Source organism: Macaca fascicularis, chromosome 7 (genome assembly GCF_037993035.2).
Source record: "Macaca fascicularis isolate 582-1 chromosome 7, T2T-MFA8v1.1".
Lineage (NCBI taxonomy): Eukaryota > Metazoa > Chordata > Mammalia > Primates > Cercopithecidae > Macaca > Macaca fascicularis.
In genome coordinates, this window is record NC_088381.1 from 84,752,717 (window position 1) to 84,776,233 (window position 23,517).

The 23,517-nt window shown below is 43.1% G+C and overlaps 1 protein-coding gene across 1 annotated transcript in view; it reads left to right on the forward strand.

The window, feature by feature from the left end:
* Positions 1-22,686, forward strand: part of LOC102141890 (golgin subfamily A member 8B-like) — a 30,669-nt gene extending 7,983 nt beyond the window's left edge. Inside the window, exons 2-15 of the mRNA XM_065547221.2 lie at positions 13,410-13,529; positions 14,671-14,751; positions 15,608-15,646; positions 15,909-15,956; positions 16,045-16,129; positions 16,225-16,337; positions 17,571-17,678; positions 17,874-17,961; positions 18,366-18,622; positions 18,890-19,081; positions 19,164-19,240; positions 19,348-19,445; positions 19,523-19,696; positions 19,782-22,686. Of these exons, the coding sequence (XP_065403293.2) occupies positions 16,117-16,129; positions 16,225-16,337; positions 17,571-17,678; positions 17,874-17,961; positions 18,366-18,622; positions 18,890-19,081; positions 19,164-19,240; positions 19,348-19,445; positions 19,523-19,696; positions 19,782-19,966 (1,305 nt within the window). The 5' untranslated portion in view covers positions 13,410-13,529; positions 14,671-14,751; positions 15,608-15,646; positions 15,909-15,956; positions 16,045-16,116 and the 3' untranslated portion in view covers positions 19,967-22,686. The remainder of the gene's footprint in view (positions 1-13,409; positions 13,530-14,670; positions 14,752-15,607; positions 15,647-15,908; positions 15,957-16,044; positions 16,130-16,224; positions 16,338-17,570; positions 17,679-17,873; positions 17,962-18,365; positions 18,623-18,889; positions 19,082-19,163; positions 19,241-19,347; positions 19,446-19,522; positions 19,697-19,781) is intronic.
* Positions 22,687-23,517: the final 831 nt, after the last annotated feature.

The following is a 23,517-nucleotide window of genomic DNA, read 5'->3' on the forward strand; positions in this document are numbered from 1 at the left end:
AAAGGCCAACATTCTTATTTTCTCTTCATGTTTTGGGTGGTGGGCAGTAGGGTTTGGAAGTGACTGCTTCACAATCATTTGGGAGCTTCAGGGTATATGTACTTTGTATATACAGTTTGTTTCTGAATCTTTTATTTTTGTCCTTTTAGTGAAAATACGGACTGATTGAAAAATGCTTTTTCATTAAGTTAAGAAAAGCGTGTTTCTACACATTTTATATCTTAGTTTTTTGGCTGCATTATGGCTGGGCTTTACTATTTTAAAGAGCTCTTAGAAGTTGCGAAAGGTGACCCTGTATAAAATGGGAGAAGTGGCCAGGCATGGTGGCTCACACCTGTAATCCCAGCACTTTGGGAGGCCAAGTTGGGTGGATTACATGAGGTCAGGAGTTTGAGACCAGCCTAGACAACATGGTGGAACCCTATCTCTACTAAAAATGTAAAAAATTAGCTGGACATGGTGGCAGGTGTCTGTAATCCCAGTTGCTGGGGAGGCTGAGGCATGAGAATAGCTTGAATCTGGGAGGTGGAGGTTGCAGTGAGCCGAGATCACCCCATTGCACTCCAGCCTGGGTGACAGAGTGAGATTTCATCTCAATTAAAAACCTCAATGAGCCTGTTAAGCAAAAGGAAAATGGAACTTACCTGTAATTAGAAGTTAACCAGAAGCTTTCAAAAATATATTAGTTGACAAGGAAGTCATGAAAAAGAGGAAAATCATTTATGTGATCCCTAATAGTAAAATATGTCAAAACCAAGGTAAAATTAGAAATAGAGACATTTTCTAAATGAAATTCAAGGCTGCCAGAATAGAAGGACAGTATCAATATAATATAATCTCTTTTCCATTAATGTTTAAAACTTGTCCTATACTGACCTATAAATTTGCCCCACTGATGAAAAGGATTCTGAAAATCGGGATACAGATACTGTGGGAAGAATGATAAAATTGAACTTAATTGCAGCAACAGTCTAGTCCCTGGACCAGGCCCAAAAAAACAAAACAGAAGCATACTCAACTAGGATTAACAATTCAGTTAGCAAGGGGCCAGGAGGCCTATTGTAATTGAGTGGTTTTCAGTCTCTGGAATACGTGGAATTACCTAGAAGCTTTTCCACACCCAGACTTTTCAGATGTTCTCATTTGTTAGGCCTGAGCCAAGGCCCAATTCTGTATTTCTGCTTGTTCATTTCCTGTAGGTAATTCTGATACATACAAAGACTAAACACTAAGAACAATTCCTTGAATATAGTGGCAACCTCTACCTGGAATAGTCCAAATTCTAATTACCCTGATTCCTCCACCAACAGTTCCCAAACTGGTGTACTAGAAAGTCTTGTGAATGCTCTTTGGGAAAAAAAAAAACAAAAAACTCATGGCCATATAAATTCGTTGTTCTGAGGGGTCCCGTTGAATTTACCAAGCATTTCAAAAATTGATTTGTTAATCAATAATTGCAATGTGCTGGGATTACAGAAGTGAGCCACCATGCCCAGCCTTCCATAAGGCATTTAAAGGCACTTCCAAAGGTAGAATCAACAGACTTGCCAAAAGTCAGTGGCAAGATCTCTAGACTCAGACTTGCCTTTAAGTTCCAAACCCCGGCAACCCAAAGCCAATCAATTGTCCTCCCAGAAGGACATCAGATAGCAATTAACACATGGTCTTCGAATTCTCCAGATCAGCTCCAAAATGATATATACTACTAACAGGGGAAACATTGTGAACTGAAGTCTTTAACAGATAACATTAATCAAAAACATTTCTCCAGGTAAATGATTACATATAAAATACATTTCTCACCAACAAAAGCCTCTATAAATTTCAGACTGATCTGATGACAATTTAACTTACTTTTAAAATGCATAATTATGTCAAATAAATGCCACTACAAAGGCCTGAATACAATCTCTGAGTCTCAGGTCCTCCCAATCTTCTCAATTTCACATTTGATTATACATATATTTGAGAGAACATCACTCATTATTTGTTTCAGGAGTATTATTGAAATATTATCCGATATTTCAGATATTATCAAAACTAGTTGACTGGAAGTCAGTGCTACTCTTTCTACTAAAAGAGTAGGATCCTCATCAGTAGACAGAGACATATAAGAATATTCATACTACATCTACGAAGTGTCAGTATCAGGCAGTGGCTTCAAAGCCAAAGTGGTGGTTGAATATAAAGTGGAATTTTAATTAGCGAATGAGGCAGGTAATGAGAAATGCTGATTCAATAACAACATGAAGTCCAGGAAAGCCTGTGGTTGTGAAGAATGTTGAGCCATAGAGTCCACAGAGATAGGAAAGGGGGCCTCGAAATATTCAGAGACTTGTAGAAGGGTAAAGTAAATACCTGAGGTAATTGTGATGGGTAGTGCTTGAAGTATTTGCTTTTGACTACATTCTATTAGGCTGTCTACAACCTTGGAAGTTTCTTGAGAGCAAGAATCAAGTCTTTTACAGCTTCCAGCATGCCTCTGTGTACACAACAGGTCCTCAATGAATAATTTGTTACCCTACTTTGTCATAAAATATAGGACATGCTTAGCTATACAGCATGATGTGATTTGATCATACCCAAACTACAAGTGGAGAATAGCAGCATTGAATCTGTTTAAAAACAACACTCCCTATATGCTTTCACCTTCATAATATATTTGTTTGAATATTGGTTCTACCCATATGTTTTTAGGTAATAGTACGATCTGTGGTGTGCCTAAGTAAAACTATGCCAAGAATTTTATGGGGCCAAGCAAATGCACTGCTCTTAGTTTTGATTAAGATTTTAGATGTTCGGAAATATAAATTCAGATATTGGACAGTGAGGGTTTTATTTTGGAGGATGGAGGAGATTGAAGTGTTGGGGTAAGACTGCTAGGCTCTTTGAGACTTGTGTATGGGGTGGGGAGAATATACAAGTTTACCAAATCTTGTAAATTCTCACAGTGCTTAGTTTTGTGACTGCACAAAAACTGGCATTGTTTTTCCTAGGTTTCAGTGGAGAAATGTAAGCTGTGAGTTTAACATCCTGTTTACTGTGTTTTGGTCAGGATTTTGCAAGTTTCTGTGGAGAAAATTATATTGCTTTTTTATCCTGTTTGTAATGTATATGTATATCAGTATGCTTCCTTGTGTTTTATTGTGGTAAAATTGTATCTTGCATATAGATAAATAAGACTATTAGTGTAGATTTAAAACAATCTTTACTCTGAGGTGGCAGCCTTGTCCAATGAACCGTATGTTTAAGCCTTGTATATATATCACACTAGAGCCCAGCATGGTGGCATGCACCTGTAATCTCAGCCACTTGGGAGGCTGAGGCAGGAGGATTGCTTGAACCTAGGAGTTTCAGACCAGCCTGGGCTACATAATGAGATCCCATCTCAGTCAGTCAATCAATCAATCAGTTACACAAAAAACATCAAGATCTTTCTTGCTCTTTTAGAATGTCTTTCCCAGACATTCTAACAAATGTCTCGGTGCCTAAAACAATGAAAAGGGTTTATGACAGAGTTACAGCAGTCATCAGAGAAAGAAAAATCCTGGACAGATTGCAAATGTATACCAGTTATGAATTCCTATGACTGCAGTTGAAATCCAGTGTTATTTTTATACAGTCTTTTTGGGTGTATCTGTGTTTAATAACTTGTTTTCAAATTTAGAAGACTGTAGCTATGGATTCTTCTTATAGAACTTGACCTTGAGGGGCTCACAGTTTAATGTAACAGAGAACTAGAAACCAAGAATTAAATGCAGAGAGTGAGGTTTTGCAATACAGGGTGTATACAGGGTGCAGAGAAGCGCTGTGGCACCATATTCTGGCCTCATCTTCTACTGCTCTAGACTTCCTGAAATGCCATTTCCTGACCCTAGCTGGACCTCTCTCTGTAGGTGCCATTCTCTCTCCTTGGAACCCTTTTCCACACCTTCAGTGCCTGGCAAAGTTCTATTTCTTTGGAAGCTTCTTGACGCCGGCCTCTAGCTCATCCAAATAATTGATTTGTCTATATCTCTGTTATTTTTTTTATAAATAATTACCATCAATTCTTATTATTTGCAGTAGTAATATTCTATAAAGTTGGTTGGAACACTGAATTAATCAAACACCAAACCTTTGTTTCCAGGGTAAATATATACATATATACATATCTCACTTAGGTTATAATCTTAATTCCTAAAAACAACTCATCCTGGTAGATTGAATTTTCTTTATTTCCAAAAGAATAAAGGAAATACAGAAGTGTTAAGTGACTTACCTGAAGCCATTCTGCTAACAGGTGCCAGAGTTATGATTCAGATCCCATCCATTTGGCCCCAGAGCCACAGCATCTTACACTACCCTGCGCTGTCCTCTACTGTCTCAGTCCTCAGGTCATCTTTGTATGAGAGTTGAAACAGGAAGACCAAGGGTCACATTATTTGACCTTAGCTTGGGACGTGTGCAAGGAGTGACAGAGTTTTCACTACTGTGTGTCTATCCAGGAGTCACCTTGAAAGCTCCACAAGTTTTAATTTGGGGATTACAAAGACATTTTAGCAAGTATGCAAATTTGCAAATATGGGATTTACAAATAATGAGGGTCAACTATATTTGTGAGTGATTGCTGGGGTCTGTTTCATGGTAATCCCTTCCCCCAGTAGTGTGCAATGTTTCTTTAGCTTCTTTGATAGTTTATTTATTCATTCATGTATTTATTATGTACTTACTATAAGCCAGGCTCTGCTTTAATCTGTGATGAACAAGCTGGAGATTAAGGTCCTGCCCTGTGGATTTTATATAAGAGTAGGAAAGACAGATAGCTAAGTCTGGAGCTCAGCAGGTGAGGCCCAGGTTGGAATTATAGATTCACTTGACCAAGGTGAAACCTGGTGTGTGCCCTCCTACTACACATCCCCAGACATACTTCCAGAACATTTCTGTTCTATTCTTGTGTATAAACTCTTCCTTTTGAGCCTCTGTTCGTTGACACATGTCAACATCTACTTGTCTTTTGTTGATTTTGAGTCCACTTGCCCATGTAACTGGCAGGACATTGAAGAAGAATCATACCAACCTGGTTCTTCTACCTACCAGCTGAGTTACTTTGGTCAAGCTCTTGGACTTCTGAGCCTGTTTCCTAATTTCAAAGGTGGTGATATGATGTGTTAGGCCCTGGTGGGTTGCAAGGAAGAGGTACACACATATGACCTTTGGTGATGAGGGCCGAATGTTAACTTGGATGGAAAGCCACCCAAGCAGCCATATTGTTGCTGGCCCTAGTACTTTCAAAACCTCACAGAACACTAATTTAGCAGTATTTAGGATAGGATTTGAGCTCTGAAGAACTATAGTGTGGTTATTTGTTCATATGTCTGTTTTCCATACTAGACCATGAGCTCCATGAGGGCAGGGTCTACAGTTTCATCTTTCTATCCTAGGCACTCAGTTCAGCGCCTGACACATACTAAAGAGACACAAATGTTTCAAAAGTTGAGGAATTTTCAACTCTTCCTGAAAGAATAGGAAGATATAAAAGCTTCTCAGAGAAGGTATTATTTAAGCTTGCTTGCTTGCTTGCTTGCTTGCTTGCTTGCTTGCTTTCTTTCTTTCTTTCTTTCTTTCTTTCTTTCTTTCTTTCTTTCTTTCTTTCTTTCTCTCTTTCTTTCTTTTGAGATGAAGTCTTACTCTGTCACCCAAGATGGAGTGCAATGGCGTGGTCTCAGCTCACTGCAACCTCCACCTCCCAGGTTCAAGCAATTATCCTGCCTCAGCCTCCCGAGTAACTGAGATTACTAGCCTCCACCATTATGCCAAGCTATTTTTTGTATTTGTAGTAGAGACAGGGTTTCACCATGCTGAAGTAGTTCAAGACTGCAGGCTGGTGTTGAACTACTGACCTCAGGAGATCTGCCTGCCTTGGCCTCCCAAAATGCTGGGATTACAGGCATGAGCTACCATGCCCAGACTATTTAAGCTGATTCTTTAAGGGTGAGTAGAAATTTTTTCCAGATGACTAAAATCTTGAGACATTATTCCAAGCAGAGACCAGCAGGTGAAAAGACACAGGGATATAGAGATGTTGAAGTTTAGCAAACACTGCTAGATTAAGAAAACAAAAAGGAAACAATCAAAATCAAAACTTAACATTAAAAATCACCAAAAAAAACTATGAATGGGCTTGGCAAGACGTCACGTCACAATTGAGTTAACTATCACTCAGTAATGGATGTAAGTTTTAGGGAAAAAACATAACATTCTCAGGTTGTTGGCGGAGTATCTAGAACAATTTAGAAATACAGGTATTGAATTCTGGGAGTAATTACACTGTAGTGAAATCATTTCCTTCTCTGCGTATGAAGCATGTATGTGTCACACTCTGTTCAAGGTGCTGAAAATCAGACTCTTCTCAAGGAGGTCATGAGCAATGAAGGGAGATGGATAGGTGAGCAACTGATTATCATGTGACAAGTGAGGTAATAGAGATGTGACTAAAATGCTATCTAAAGAAGAAGAAAGGAATTACTTGTAATATGTGGAGTGCTGGGGAAATATTTCTGAAATGAAGCTGGCCGGGCCTGATGGCTCACACTTGTGATACTGGCACTTTGGGAGATGGAAGTGAGGGGATCCAGGAGGATCTAGGAGTTCAAGACCAGCCTGGTCAACAGAGCAAGACCCTGCCATCTCTATATTTGAAAAATAATTAAATGTTTTTAACAAAGTGATATTTGAGCACTCTGGACACCATACAAATGTGGGACAGACAGAAGGAATATATGCAGCTTAATTTGAGTTAGCATTTTTTGAAATTTTATATTGTAGAAGTATACATATTTACTGTTGTGGAATTAGAAAGAATTGACAGGCAAGGAGGGCGGTCTACAAAGCACTCCATAGATCCATCATACTGAGACAATGCTTAATGCTTTGATGGATTTATTTAAACTTTCTGTGTACATTCATGTATTGTATGCATACATGTGCATGGTTAAATAGAACATGTTCTCCTTGGTGTTCTGTTTATCCATTTATTGTTATGAAGTAAGTCCCCAAAGAGTACGTTAGCTTTGGCCGAGAGAGTCTTTTGCTACATACTGCTGTACTTAATGAAAACTAAAAAAGGGGCTAACTTTTCAGCCTTGTGACCTTGTGGTGATTCAAGCAGAGGCTTCATCAAAGGCAGATTCAGAAATGAACTTGGTGTGTGCAGGTGGTTGTGCTTGACACTATTGTTTGTAACAGTATGATAGGGATGACTTCAGTGTCCACCAACAGGAACTGGTTAAGTAAACTGTGGTCCATACAAATGATGCATACTGTGCAGCTGAAAAGAAGAATGAGAAAGACTCTGCACTCATGTAGAAGAACTCAGATTGATGGTGTGTGTGTTTTAAAAGGAAGAAGGAATGGTATCGTATGTGTGGTATGCTACTTTTTGTGTTGAGAGAGAAGAGTAGAATAAGAATATACATGTGTATTTGGAAAGATAAATTCTGAAATGATATATAAGAAACCAATTAAAAGTGTTTGGCTGTGGAAGGAGAATAAGACTCTGAATGGGATTTTGCCACATACTTTTATAGATAGTTACATTTAGAAATTTTCTGAACGATATGTACACATGACCCTTTTAAAAATAAGTGAATGAAGGAATGAAGTAGGATTATGAGAAAGAGATAAGAAAAAAGGATCTAAGGGGCTGCCCATCTTTTTAGTACCCAGTGAATACTAGTATGTAACAATAGCAGCAAAAATTGGAAGAGTAACCCCAGGAGGGTAGGGAGTCAGCCTTTCCTTTGTCATTTCCTCAATTTCATATATTAACATATATTCTGAGAACAGTAAAACAATTTGAAATAAAAATGCCTCCAGATCTCTTAAAATAAAAGGAAGATGGGCAGCTTTATGTAGTGCACTTCCCACAAATTGGCTGGTTTCCCTCAAGAGGCAGGAGTTCTAGCCTACTTGGGATACATACGGGAGGAAAAATAAGAAAAAGAAAAGAGATTTAAAGATAAATAAATGAAAATAACACTTCTCCCTGATTATAAAGGAAATCACATTCTTTTTGTAATAATTTGGATGACAAATATTAAGAAAAATCTTTAATTTGCCACTCAAAACATTCTGGTTTGTTGTTTTTTATACTTTTTATACATGTAAATATTTTCAAAAGTAGAATCATATTAGATAGTCTTTTGCCACTTACTATATTTTGGGCATACTTCTGTGACAGGAAATATATCCTAGCATCATCATTTTTAATAGCTGGATGTATATTAAGTTTATCATTGCCGCCGCAGAGGTGAATTTTTGTATATATACATTTTAATGGAGTCGAGCAAGCATTTTTGGACTGAATTCATAGAAGTAGAATTTCTGGAGGGTAATAATTTTGAGGGTCTTTAATAGAAATTTTCAAATTATCTTCCAGGAAAAATGTCTCAGTTTATACTCCCACCAACAGGAACAGAGCTCCAGGTTCCCCCTTCCATTTGTCATCTTTGGGCCTTTATACAGAAAATATCATTGTTTTCATGACATTTCTTTGATTTCTAGTGCTTTTGAATCTTCGTTGTATACCTATTGGCCATTTTTATTTTTGTGAGAAGTGACTGTTTCTCCATTGCCCATTTTCTGTTGAAAATCATTTGTTTTTGTTTTTGTTTTTCTGAGTAATTTAAAATATTTCTTTACAGACTAAAGATACAATCCTTTTATTTGTCATTGAGGTTACTAAAACTTTCTCCCAGTATGTAATTTGTTATTTCTTTCTATTTTTCTTTTCCTTCTTCCTTCCCTTCCCTTTCCTTTCCTTTTTTTCCTTTCCTTTCTTTTCCTTTTCTTCTTTTATCTTTTGTTTCCTTCTTTCCTTCCTTTTTTTCTTTTCTTCCTTTCTTTCCTTTTCCTTCCTTCCTTCTTCCTTTCCTTTCTTTTCCTTTTCTGTTTCCCCCTTCTTCCTTCCTTCCTCCCTCCCTCCTTCCATTCCTTCCCTCCCTACCTCCCTCCCTCCCTTCCTTCTTTCTTTCTTCCTCCAAACTCCAAAGTCACATTTCACTTAATTTTTATCCTGCCAAATTTGAAAGCATTTTAACTTAGTGATTTTAGTGTAAACAGAAGCAGGAGAGAATGTAATTATCTAGGTCTCGCTCTGTCACCCAGGCTGGAGTTCAGTGCCATAATCATAGCTACTAGAGCCTCGAACTCCTGGGAAGAAGCAATTTTCCCACCTCAGCCTGCCAAGTAGCTAGCATGACAGGTCTGTGCCGCAATGCCCAGCTGTTTTTAAAATTTTTTTTGTAGAGATGAGAATTCCCTATGCTTCCCAGGCTTGTCTTGAACTCTTGACTTCGAGTAATCCTCCCACCTTGGCTTGTCAGAGTGCTGGGATTACAGGTGTGAACTACTGCTCCCAGCCAAGAATTTAGTTTTGTTTGCTAGTGGTGTTCTTGATATCTTCTCATATTTGAGGTTTTGGTGCTAGTGCTGAAGTATTACACTCACCATCCAAGGTTTACAGGACTTTTGTTTTAATATGGAACAGATGGAACAGTTTAGTTCTGCACCTTTGCAGGTATACAAAATGTGCCTACCAGGACTCTGCCTATATCCATTGAAAGCAAGAAGTAATACAGTAAAACTTTGCCTGGCTAGAGGCTTTGAAGGAATGGAGTGTTCTGGTTGAATTCTATTAACTTGGAAGTATGAAGGTGAAAACAATTCAGAACTTAAATTTCCTTTGAATGCAATTTGGAAATATAGCCAATGATTCCACTTTTCTTCTCTAGTAAGTTTGGACCTTCTGATCTACTTGGTGTTTTATTATAGAACTCCTAGTGTGCCTGAAACTTAGATTGTGAAGATACTTTTTTAAAACTTTAGCTGTGAGAGGATGTAAATGGTTTTCTATAAGGCTGGATGAGAACTAATACTGGTACATATACTTTTTAGACTGAACTTCTGATTGCCACTTGTTTTCTTTTGGAACTCATGAAAATAAAACACATTGGATGGAGGGTGGGAGTAGGAAGGAGAGTTATGTGTTTTAATTGCATGCCATTGTTTCATATCGAGACACAACATAGAGTATCCCTGGCTTTTGACATACAGAAGGAAACACATTTTTCTACCTGCTGTATGGCAGAGGTCCCTGAACACCTGGAGGGATGACTGCAGCACAAATTGCTGAGCCCTACTCCAGAGTTTCTGATTCACCAGGTCCAGGGTAGGGCCTGAGAATTTGCACTTATGAAAAGTTCTCAGGTGCTGCTGGTGCTGCTAATCCAGAGACTACATTACTGAGACCCACTCTTGTCTAGTAACTGTCAATTGTAGAATTCTAAACAAAAGCTTAGTTTGGTCTGGGATAAGAAGCACATAGATTATGGAGCAAATCATGAAAGATTCAACCCTTGATCCCAGCCTTGTGTGAACTCCAGGTACCAATTAATACACAGTGACATAACACAGTTCTTGGTTTTCATGATTGCAAGTCATAGCCAAGTATCACGTGAGAAATTCGGTTTTCTTTGCAAGGCTTAGAGAGGCCAGGTGATTCTAGAAAAATGGGCCTTGTATTTGTTTTAAACCAGTAAAGAGCTTTGAGTGCTTATTAAATTGAAAGCTTTTAAAATTTATTTTGTATTGTATTGTATTTCTTTTGAGATGCAGTCTTGCTCTGTCACCCAGGCTGGAGTGCAGTGGCATGAGGCTTGGCTCACTGCAACCTCCATCTCTTGGGTCCAAGTGATTCTCCTGCCTCAGCCTCCCAAATAGCTGGAATTACCGGCACCCACCACAACACCTGGCTAGTTTTTGTATTTTTAGTAGAGATGGGGTTTCACCATGTTGGCCAGGCTGGTCTCGAACTCCTGACCTCAGATGATCCACCCGTCTCAGGTTCCCAAGGTGCTGGGATTACAGGCTTGAGCCTCTACACCTGGCCCAAAACCTTTGTGTTTTTCCAGATATTAAACATGCTTCTTGTTTGAGAAAAAAAATCTTAACAATAACGTAGGAGAGTAAGAGAAACGTTTTTCCAAAAAAGAGAAATCATTGCGATTATTTTATTTTATTGAATTATAAAATAGTTGAATAATATAGTCTGCTTCATTAATCATCAAGCATGTTATGGATTTTCCATTTTTATAAGATCTGTATCTCAGTTCAGGTAATACTGGTAATTTTTGTACTGTATTTGAAGATAAAAATATAGGCCAAAATCACAGACCTTGCATAGAAGCTAGGTAATGAAGACAGCTCTAGAGGAACACATAGATACACACACACAGACACACATCTATATATAAAGTATGCACACATATATTTTTTAAAGTTTTAAAGCTTTTAAAGCAAAAGCTGGCCCCTTCCCTCTCCCAGAGTGGGCAGCCCATCCCCTCTTTCAGAGTGGATGTGAACAGCAGTTGTATGAGTAGCTTTCCTTATGAGCCACAGGTCCCTCTGGACACAATGCTGCCTGGCCACGCCCCTTTCCCTTTCATCTTTCTCCTTGACCAATAGGCTTGGAGCATTAAGGCCACGCCCCTATTCTACATTCTACTGGGGCCCTGGTTACCACTCCTGTGGCTCAGTCACACAGCTGCCTGGTAGGTGACTGGAGGTCTTGATCAGTGCTCGCTGGGAATTTGCTGTTGTGGCCCCAACCCCACCTCCCTTTCCCACCCCGCAATGGCAGAAGAAACTCCACAGAACAGATTAGCCGCAGCCAAGAAAAAGGTAAAAACACACCAGGTCATGGCCCCAACCCAGCTACAGATCCCCTCCGACGACAAGACCACCGCCAGAGCCCATATCACTGCTGAGGCACACTAGACAGGGCCCTCCAATGCAGGTGTTTCTGGGCTCCCCACACAAAAGTCTTGTCAGTCAGCCCTGCCCCTTCAGCATCAGCCCAGTCCCTGCCCTCACCAATCACTCCAGGGTGACTCTGGGTGGGTGACTCCTGGGGTTCCCCTCTCCATTACTAGGCCCTCACCTCCTGCCGACCCAAGCTCGACCTCCCTGGGCTCTTTGGGCTCGTGTCTCCAAGGACCTGGGTCCCCCAGCCACAGACCCCACCCTCGCCAGTCATCCCCGGGTGACTTTGGGCTGGTGACTCCTAAGGCTTCCTGCTGCAGACTCTGCCCTCCCCTCCTGCTGCCTCAAGGTCAACCTCCCTGGGCTCTTTGCACTGGCATCTCCAAGGACCTGGGTCCCAACCCTGTGTTTCCCTCCCCCATCGTGGAGTGGTAACTCAGACATTGCACTGATGTGGTCCCTCCCCCCAATCAGGAGGAGTGGAATGTAGTGATGTCACAGTCTGCCTAGGAACTGTCCTTACTGCAAGACTGGCATTTATTCTTATGACCCAGTCCCCTAAGTGTTCTCACCCCATTTCTGGTTCCTCTGGTCACAGTGCAAATTTCCAGCTGGAAGGGGAATGGAGACTGTGGGACCTAGGAGCAAGAGGTTTCAGGCTGCCTCACTCCCTTAACATCGACATTGATGGGGGGGAAAGCCTACACTTCCCCGCAAGCGCAAAACGTTGACCGTACCTCCATGTGGCAAGGGGAGAATGGGTTTAGTTTGGTTTTCTCCCAGGCTTCTGCTTTCCAGAGATTTTAACATTTTTTTCTGAGCTCTCCACCTCATATTCTAATTCTCTATGGTTCTGGGACCAGACTGCCCTTCAGTCAGTCATCTCTGAAGTGAGATTTGCTCATCTTCTGTGGAATAGATCTTGGGAAACTGAACTTGACAGTTTGACTCTTCCTCGTATTATCTTGACCTGGGGAACTTTGAGTGCCACAGGATAAATGTGAGACATCTTTCTGAAGCATCAGTTTCCCTGGATTCTCTTGAGATCAAGAGAAAAAACATGAATATACTTAGGGATGACAGTCACATAGGTTTCTAAGAGAATACCAGACTTCTCTCTGAAATGAGGCTTGGGTAGTTCTCTTTCTGTTAATTCCTGGATTTAACAGAAAGGCTTCCTTCTGCCATGAGGACACATTGATATAGAAGTTTGAGAGGTACTGGTGCACTTCTTCACACTAACAGACGTGTGAGGATGTATGACTCTAAACCACAGGGCATACAGTTCCTGCCTACTTAATGTTTACTTTTCTACCTCTGCCTCTGGTTTTGGTCCCTGGCAGCTGCTGATTCTTGGCAAAACCCCAGAGCTTGGAGTCAGAAGACTGAGTTTCAAAGTTCCAGTATCGCCTTTTTCTTTTTTCTCTTTTTCTAGCTATGATATCAATTCCTCTCAGTCCCTAAAAGATTGTGACAACACTTATTATACAGTGGTTGGTGTCGTTAAATCAGATGGTGTATAAGAGTATTTTGTAAAAACTGTAAGGGAGGATGTGGCTGTAGGGGCCGATAGTTCTCATGACGATTACTGCTCTTCTTTCCCACAGTTAAAAGAATATTGGCAGAGAAACAGCCCTGCTGTTCCAGGAGAAGCAAAGAGTAACAGGAAAACGAATGGCAGTAACCCAGAGACATCCACTTCTGATGGTTGCCACTCACCTGGGGATGTGAGTATTGGTGGCCAGGCTCCTGGGGACAGGGGGCCAAAGGGGCAGTAGAGGGTAATTGTTAAGATTGTGGATGGACTGTTGGGTACTGGTTAAGAATTCTGGGTTTAGCCGGGCACAGTGGCTCACACTTGTAATCCCAGCACTTTGGGAGACCACCCTGGGCAGATCACAAGGTCAGAAAATTGACACCATCCTGCCTAACATGGTGAAACCCCGTCTTCACTGAAAAATACAAAAAAATTAGCCAGCATGGTGGTGGGTGCCTGTATTCCCAGCTGCTCAGGAGGCTGAGGCAGGAGAATGGCATGAACCTAGGAGGCGGAGCTTGCAGTGAGCCAAGATCTCGCCACTGTGCTCCAGCCTGGGAGACAGAGCAAGATTCCATCTCATAAAGAGGAAAAAAAAAACCAATGAATTCTGGGTTTGAATCCTGCCTCTCCATCTGCTAGGGATATGATTTAGGGCAAGCTGCTTGAGCTTTTCGGGCCTCTCTTTTCACATCTGTATAATAGAGGTTCTATTGTTTGACTTCCATTTGTGAGGTTTAAATGAGATTTGTTATTGTTGTTTTTATGTTAATCCCTAGTACATGGCCTGCTGTAAACACTCAGCGCACCCAGGATATGGTCATTGCTCTTTGATTTTCCTCATCCCCAGTCTCAAGGGGAAGCCAGGACAATGAGAACAGCCAGTTGCCATCAGGAGTCACTGATTTCAGACCCCAGGGTGGAATGGTGGGGAAATAACCATGAGAGAAGTTGGCACAAAGGAGTTATGGGACAAAGGGTCCAAGAGAGACAGAAAAGAAAATGTTGCCAGTTGATGTGAATGAAAGGAAGTCAGAGGGCTTAGACACTGAGGGGAACAGAATATCTCCGTGTGCACTCTCTTGTAGTCAGCAACAGGTATCCACGGGGTGGGCCCTACATCATCTGCTTCCCTGAAGGATCTGGAGGTAGGAGGCTCTGGGTGGAGGTGCAGTGACCACACAGGCCAGCCCTCCAACCTCCTCCCGCAGCAGGGACTCGGTGCCCCTCTGCTAGCTGAGACAGCCCACACACACCCCAGCCCTAATGATTGTTCTCTCTACCTCTCCCCCAACTCCTCCTCCACCTCCTCCTCTCTGCATGCACCTCAGAGCCTGTGCCAAGAACAAGCAGTAGTCCTTGACTCAAGGTCCGTCAATATCAATCGACTGAATAACACCATCAAATCTTTGGTAAGAGTCCAGTGGGGTCCCCTGATTCCACGCTGCCAATCCTGGGCTCCAGTTTCCTCTTGGGGCTCTGAAGAAAGGGGCTGGGGGCCCTGGTGCAAAGGGCAAATAGGGAGCTGAGGCACCCAGACCTCACCTGGAGGGACCCCAGAGCATGCAGCATGGCTCTTCTTTTGCTGCCCTCTTTGCCGACTGTCTCCTCTCCACACACCCCTGCTCGAGTCCTTGCTACACACGCCCTGGGGTTTTTGCCCCTCGGGGAAGTGCTAGCCTGGCTGGTTGTCAGGGGCCCCGTATTTCTGCTGTGACTCAGTCCCTAATTTGCTCTTTGATTCTGGACAAGCCGCCTCTCCTTTTTGGGCTTGTGTTTCCAGAAGAGGTAGTGAGTATCAAAGGTGTCTGTTAGCTCTGAGAGTCTGAGATGTAAAGGCTCCCTAGAACGGAAACTTCAGGGCCAAGGGCTCCTATCTGTCCTTTTCCATCCTATATATACTGTGAAGAACCGTACCTGACCCATACGTGCTCAGTAAATGTTTATTGAATGAACGCACTTTTCTAAATCACAAGCGGGCAGAAGGGGGGCCTTTCTCAAACTCCATCTCTAGAGGTTTATGTTCCTGTCCTCTCAAGAGATTCCAGATTCACACTGAGTTCTGTGGCTGTGGGCAAAAAGCAACAAAGACAAAGACCCAAATCCTCTGTCCTTGGGAGCTTGAGGAGAGTTTACCAGTTTGTGTTCCCATTGGGTCTGAGAACTTTGCCTTTAAAATCCATTCCTGGCCCTGCCTACCGCTTCCTGGCCTGGGGAATAGAGTTGAGGGGGCCACCCTCCATCACCTTAATTTGACTCTCCCAACAGAAACAACAGAAGAAACAAGTGGAACATCAGCTGGAAGAAGTAACACGATTTCTTTGCTCATGCCATGACGGCTGGGTTTGGGGGACACTCAGATGTAGAAGGCCCCAGTCTTGTCTCGCCCACTCCCAGCCTGGGGAAGAAGGCTCACCCTTCAGATTCCACCCCATCCCCACAGGGTCCCTGATAACCTAATCCCATGGGTGGGTCTGTCCTGGGGCATTGGTGGCATTCTGGGGGCATGTCTCTTGCTGTGCCATCTCTGCCTCCCCCTGGTAAGAGCTCTGTCTTCCTCTTCCTGTAGGAAAAGAAGGCAAACAATGAGAAACAGAAAGCCGAAAGGGAGCTAGAGGTGAGTGGAGGGTGTGAAGTTTTCTCCTGTCCTCCCGAGAATGTTTCTTTCCTTCTCTTTCAGCACTTGCTTGGCTTTTCTCCCAAAGGCTCAAATCCAGAGATTGAACATACAGAAAAGGAAACTAACTATAGACCTGTATCATACGAAACGCTCTCTCATGTACTTTGAAGGTGGGAATCTGGGCACCCTGTCATCCTTCAACCTGGCACTTCGATAGGTCTTTAGGGGGAGTCCTTTGGGCCCCATTTCAACTCTCTCATTACAGAAGAGTCAAAGGATCTGGCTGCCCGCCTGCAACGTTCATTGCAGCGTATGGGAGAGTTAGAGCGGGCTCTGTCTGCTGTTGCCGCCACACAGAAGAAGAAGAAGGTGGACAGGGTGAGTCTGACCACCTGCCTCATCCCCTGGGAGCCCAGCTTCGCAGATGGAGGAGTGAGCCTAAAGGTCCCTTCTGCAGGATGGAGTGTCCTGCCCAGAAGGCATCATGGCCATTTCTTGCTGCTTTTGTGTCTGGTTGTTAGAGCAGCCTGGGGCTGAGTCAGCTGCTGTGGGTGAGTTGGGGGGTGCGGTGGGGAGCGAGCACTGGATGCAGAGTTTGGATGCCAAGTGCCTGCCCTGCCCTTACCTGGCTGGGATCTTGGCCAAGTCCTAGGTGGGGTATTGGGTACTTGAACTGTGAAGGTACAGAAGAGTACCTTTAGTATGTTACCATTTCTGTAGAGAGGAAACGTGTGTGTGTGTGTGTCTGTGTGTGTGTGTGTACATACTATGAAAATATACATAAAATAAGTCTACAAGGGTTCACAAAAAACTCAGGAGAGAGCACGAGGGTGGCTGGGAGATACTTCCCTTCTGTACCTTCTGAGTTTTGGACTATGCGAATGTATCATCCTTTCAAACAGTGAACAAAAGATTCATTGTCCCTTTCCTATCTGTGACCCCCAGCAAGAAAAATGGGCTTCAGAGAATCGGGTGGATCTGGCTGTTCAAATTCCAGCTTTGCCTAAGTGATCTTAGGCAAGAACTTAACCTCAAGTACTCCATGTGTTTTCATCTACACAATAGAGGGAATCATAGTAACTGTCTCGTATGGTGGTTGTGAGGATTAAATGGGATTGCTAGCATGGTACCTGTTGAAGCACTCCATAAAGGTTCAAACATTGCTAGTAATAACAGTAATAACAATAGCAATATTAACTGATCTCTCTGGGCCTCCGTTAGCCACCTGTAAATTCAATCTCTTTCCCTGTCCCTTCCCACTTTACTGAGTTCTTTTAAAAACCAGACCATGGGCTTGTAAATGCCTTGATCTGTACTGACCGAGTTGTATATTGAGCCTAGCCCTAGCCTGTTTAAGGGGCACTGTATGGAATGGCCCAGGTTCCCCTGATAGAAACTTCTCACTCTTCACCATCCAGTCCTTGAACCACAGTAAAACACTTCTCAAGACACAGTTAGAGCAGTCCTTACAGGAGCGGGCACTGCTGAAAGCACACGTGACACAGGTGAGGTTTTGCAGAGGGAGGATATGGAAGGAAGATGACCCCAGGTGGCCAGGAGCAGGTGAGGACCAGTGACAGCCCTTCCTAACTTCTGTGCCCATTCTTGCAGATGAAGGAGTCACTTAAACAAGTCCAGCTAGAGAGAGATGAATATGCTGAACATATAAATGGAGAGAGGGCCCAGTGGCAGGAGAAGATGAGGAAAATGTCACAGGAGGTGAGATCTGACCCTTCAGCCTGCCCATCTTAGATAGGTCACTGGATCTTTCTGGGCATCTGTAACATGGGAATAGTACAGCCAGAGGTGGTCATGGGTCTGGGCTTTGTGGAGGTGGGGGCAGAGAGGGAGATGGTAGCCTGTCCAGCCACCAGCCCCTCTCTCCAGGGCCATTTCCCGCTGTGCTTCGGGCAGGTTTGCACCTTGAAGAAGGAGAAGCAGCATGATATGCATCGGGTGGAGGAGCTGGAGAGGAGCTTGTCCCAACTCAAAAACCAGAGGTGTAAGACGGGACTGGCATGACCTGGGAGCAGGCCTGGCATGAGAGGGGGCTATGCGGGTGGGTTAGAATGCCCCAGGGAGGTGGGTGGATGGAAGGGCTTTGAGGCAGAGGGAAAGAGGTCTGTGCCGGGAGACAGCAAGTCTTGTTATCTCCATGAGCCTCAGTGTCCCCATCAGCAAAGAGGGCCCGTTGTCAGCCACCTACAGTGCTCTCCATCTGAAAGTGGTTTGGAAGATTGGCTACCATGCGGGTGCAAGGAATCATTAGCAGTGAGGCCAAGTTTGGGGAGCCTGAGAGGAGCTGTGCACCAAGAGGAGGGTGTTTTTTTGTTGTTGTTTTTTGTTTTGTTTTTGTTTTTGGTTTTTGAGAATCTAGAGGCCCTTATTGCCTGCTTTCTTTCTCAGCTGAACCTCTGCACCTGGAGCCCCCAGCAGTGCCCTCTGAGGTGGAGCTGCAGCACCTGAGGAAGGAACTAGAGAGAGTGTCAGCAGAGCTCCAGGCCCAGGTGGAAAACCATCAGCACTTAAGTCTCCTGAACCAGGCACAAAAGGAGAGGCTTCAGAGGCAGGAGGAGAGGCTTCAGGAGCAGCAAGAGAGGCTTCGAAAGCAGGAGGAGAGAATTCAGCAGCTAGCCAAGTCACAGAGCGGCGTTGAGGAGCTGGTGTGTTGCCCCACCTGGGGAGCCTGCCCTCCTCCCTAGCCCTCCAGGCCTTTGTTTCCCCACCTGTAAAACGGGGCAGTGTAGCCCTCATGTGAAATGTTACTTCTAAAGGCACCTGTGAGCCAGAGCCCTGCTCTGGTGGCTGTGGGAGAGAGGAGATGATTTTTCTAACCTGCCTCCACTCTTCCCGGTGCCATGGGAGGCAGACATCAAGTTCTAGGGTCTCCAACTGCAGTGGGTGACTACTGATTGCTTCTCTCTATCCAGAACAACGAGAACAAGAGCGCACTGCACTTGGAGCAGCAAGTCGAAGAGCTACAGGAGAAGCAGCGTGAGGTAGAGACAGTAACCTCGACCCAGAAGGAGCCAGAGGCAGCGGTCCCAGCCCCAGGGACTGGGGGCGAGTCTGTGAGTGAGGAGAACCCCTGGGCCCTGCAGGAAGTCATGGAGAAGCTGGAGGTGGGTGAGTCCTGGAATAGGCCAAGAAGGGCAGGGATAGGCAGGTCGCTGCTGAGAGGTGACCCCATTATTTTGATTCCAGAGCGGCCTTATGGATCTCCTGGAGGAGAAGGCGGACCTGAGGGAGCGTGTGGAGAAACTAGAACTGCGATTCGTCCAGTACTGGAGGGAGAGAGACCCATCAGTGAGTGGGAGGCCAGGGCAAGGCAGGGGGAGCTGCAGGGCCGTCAGAGGGGCCCCAGTGTCTGAGCCCTGTCCTCGCGCAGGAAAATTAATCATCTTATAACGGAGCCAGAGGGCAGTGCCAAAGAGGCGGCACTGGGAGGAGGACATCATCAGGCTGGCCCAAGACGACGAGATAAAGGTAGGGTGTGCAACATCCCTGCAGGGGTAGGGGTCGGGGGTGGGGGTGGCGTGACACCTGAGCACCCCTCCCTCCAGGTGGAGCTGCTGGAGCTGCAGGAGCTGCAGGAGCTGCAGGGGATGCTGCTGCATCTTGTGCTCACCGCAACAAAGGGCACAGCAAATTCCTGGCCGCTGCCCAGAACCCTGCTAATGAGCCCGGTCCAGAAGCCCCACCCCCCCAGGAGCTTGGGGCTGCTGACCAGCATGGTGGTGAGTAGAGCCCTCATGCAGGGCGGGCAGGCAGGAGCAGGGGGTTTTGCACTGTGCACAGATCCCCGCCTCCCTCTCTCCAAAGATCTTTATGAGGTGAGCCTCACCGACAGCGCCCAGCCTGCGCAAGGAGAGGCCAGGAAGGGGTCTCCCCAGGACAACCGTACTGCACAGCCCATCATGCAGGACCACCAGGAGCACCCAGGCTTGGGCAGCAACCGCTCTGTGCCATTCTTTTGCTGGGCTTGGCTGCGGAGAAGAAGGAGATAAATATCACCATCATCAAAGAGCTGGTCAAGGAATTTTTTAAAAAGAAACAAAGTTATAGGGTTAATCTCCTACACAATTCATTTACTTCATTCGAATATTAGAGCTATTCATGTTTATTTGTGTTTCTAATTTATACTTTAAGTTTATTTGTAAAAAGTTAAAAGAGAGTGGGTCTCTGTGGCCTTCACTGAGGTTCACTCTGGCATCCTTTAGCATTTTTCGTTTTTAATTTCATAACTGTAGGTCATTAGCATGCATATCGAGTTTGCCCTTACATGGTGGGAGTTCAAACACCCAAAGACCCACTGTTTGCACAAAACTGCTCTCGCTGGTTTGGAATAGGCTGCCATGCTTTTTCAATGTTATTGCAGCATGTATGTTTATTACAGAATTCCGATAAAATTTGCTTATATTCTGCTATTGTGTTTGATCTAATCTTAATCACAGTGAGCTCTTCATTAGCTCAATATGCGGTTTGCCCTCAAGTGTGCACTATTTATTACTTTGTAATATGCCACTGTGAGTACTGACATTTAGAGTTGTTTAAAGTCCGAGAACTGGAAATAGCCTTTCCCCCATTTTCTGTGTATTGGTGATGGGAGTAACAACATTTTGGGGGATTTTTAAATCTCACAGAAGAGGAAAGTGGCCTGCTCTGGCAGGTGTGTGCGGGATAGAGTGTGTTTCATTTGTTCCGGTGCCAAGAATGAGCGCTGTACTATGGTAGTTCCCTCAGGATTTGTGTGTGCTCTGGGCTCATGAAGATATTGCATCACGAGCTGCAGCAGTTATGCTCTTTCTCGATGACCTAAAAAGGGATTATTTCTGAGGAATGAAAGGCTCCCATCATTGACTGTGGATGTGGAAAACCTTTCTTGCTTAGAACATTTGTATCTGTAATACATTTGAAAATCAGAGTTCATGTTACCTGTTTTAATCACATGACTACATGTCCCAATACACAAAAGGGTGCTGGCTGGCATTCTTCTTAATATATTTAGTAAAGATCATAAGGAATCCCTTAAGAGTTTAAATATCCATGGAACAGGCATACAGGCTCTAGTCTAGAATGATTGAGAGTGAACGGAAGCAGTGTGACACCTGGCATTCCTCTCTGTTCATGGAGCTTCTTTGAGGCTTGAAGATTGATTTTACCATCTAGACCTCTCTAGCTAATACCTATTCTTCAACCACCTTGGTTACTCTGACATAGGAATTTACTTCTTTTCCTTGAATGGAAAACACTTTCAAAAATAATAACAAGCATTATCATAAACTAATATATGTGAGAGTACTTAGTTGAAACAGAAAGGAGTTTTAGTAGACAGTATTATACTATCTTTAAAAATCAAGGAGAACTTAAAATGTTTACAAACTGCAGTGCAATCTACTGTTTGTGAATGTCAGTGTATTATCAGGAAACGTGTCTGTACAATCACAGAGTTGTATTTCCTCACAAACTCCTTTACTAAGGGTGAAAATTTTTTTGTACCTCTCAGTTTCAGTTAGGGACATATTTTGTACAATATTTATGTGATTGTGCCTATGCATGATGAATGAATGAATTTCAGTCACACATTGCCTAAGTCATAACTTGGTGATGCTTGGGAAAGAATCAACCGTTAAAACTTCATGAAGTTCTAATGTTTGTGTTCCAAAACATGTCACCTTATTAGGATGTACGGAGCTATGTACGTGTGCTCCCTGGAGTGGGGATTTCCTGGTTACGAGATCTCCATTTTTAGCATTTGGCATCCTCATGATACTTTTATAAATATGACAGTAACAGGAGAGCAACAATACGATTTTACCGATGGAATAACAGATTTCCCTGCATTCACTGAAAGAGTGCAAATATCGGGTCCTTGTGACTTCAACTGACTCTTCCAAATTGTATGAATGTAGCAATGTATTAGATAAGCCCAGTTTCAGAATGATAAAGAAAAAATGTTAGACCAAATGCGACTAATTAACAGTGGTACAATTGCTAGCCCGTGGGTTTAAAATGGACTGAAATTCCACTCTTTGTGTAGTTATTTGTCATATATTTAAGAAAAAGCTAAAAAGAATGGAAATGGTATGACAATAACATAAGTCTTCAAAGTGCATGCAGTCTTTTGCGATACCTCATTCAGCCAAGTATTTGTGCTCTTCCTCATTCAGTGTAAGGCAGCTTTCAATTTGCTTAGAAGGCAACATTGGAAGGTTAGAGTTCATCAGAAACATAGAATTTTAAAATGTGAGTTCAACTGAATAAATTTGAAAGTATTTGATTAAACCTGATAGGTTTTCCAGAAATGGAAAAAACTCAGCTCTAGAACTTTTCTAAGCTGTTTTTTAGAAAATTTGAAAATGTAAATCAGCCCTATCCATAATATAGTTTCTCTAAAACTTTATCTTAAAGAGTCGTTTTAAAATAATATAACTATTAAAAAATGTAACTGCTATCTTAATGTTCTGAAATAAGTTAAAACATTTTAAAATATGAACACTGTAGTTTAAAAGAACGAAACGGTGGGAAGGAAAAGTAGAGAAAGAAATGCCAATTCCAGCCCAAAGCTTTATTTGCCAAGTTTTCTTAGAATGAATTTTACCAATTTATGAATTCTTGTAAACAGAATTTATAATGGAAATACTGAAAGACTTTTCCCTAAAGTGACATTGTTGACTGCTGGTGTGATGCTACTCTAATGTAATAAATGATTAAATTGTTGCAAAGTGCTGCTTTTGCCTTAAAATTTTATTTTGCGAGTCTTGAAAACTATAGTATTAAAGGTATTGATACTGTGCAAATGCCGGGCATGCTTGGCATGAGATAATCTGTTTCGTTTTTACAAAATTATAATATAACTTTGCAATTGTTTATTAAAAGAACACAAGTTTACAAAGTTATGGGATTTAAAAAGTTATGGAGTGAAAAAGTTATGGGATAAAAAAGTGAAAAATTGTTGCAAAAATGTAGAAAGAAGTTTTATGCAAAGTTGCCAAATGTTATGAAAAAGAAGTTACGGGATTTAAAAAACAAGTCATGGGATAAAAATAAAAATTAAAAGCAGTTCTGTGTCAGCAAAGCCTGGAGAAGTGGGGCTGGAGTCTGCACCGCCACCATGACCCTACCACCCCTTCCCAGTCACCCCTTTACAATTAGGGTAGCAAGACAAGACCTTAAAAATTAAAAATTTTTAAGCATAACTCTGACGGCCTCCTTACTCTCAGCATAGCAACTTTTCCCTCAGGGGGGCTCCCACCTTCTTATTCAGAGAGGTAACTGAGGCAGGACAGTGGGGCTAACTGTGGACCAGGCGAAGACATGGGCTGCTGGGGTGGCCCCCTTCCCCAGTGTACATATTTTGTCTGTGTAACGTTTTGTATATTCCAGAGGGTAGGGCCGCCCCTGTATCGTACCTAGCTGTGGTTGGAGCTGGCATGTGGGGAGGAGGTTCTAATAATTATTTGTGGCTGGGAAACTTATTTATTGCTAGCATAGGACAGAGGAAGGAGGCGTGGATGGGGTCATGGCTCCCTGGTGATGCGACTCCTGTTTTATTTTG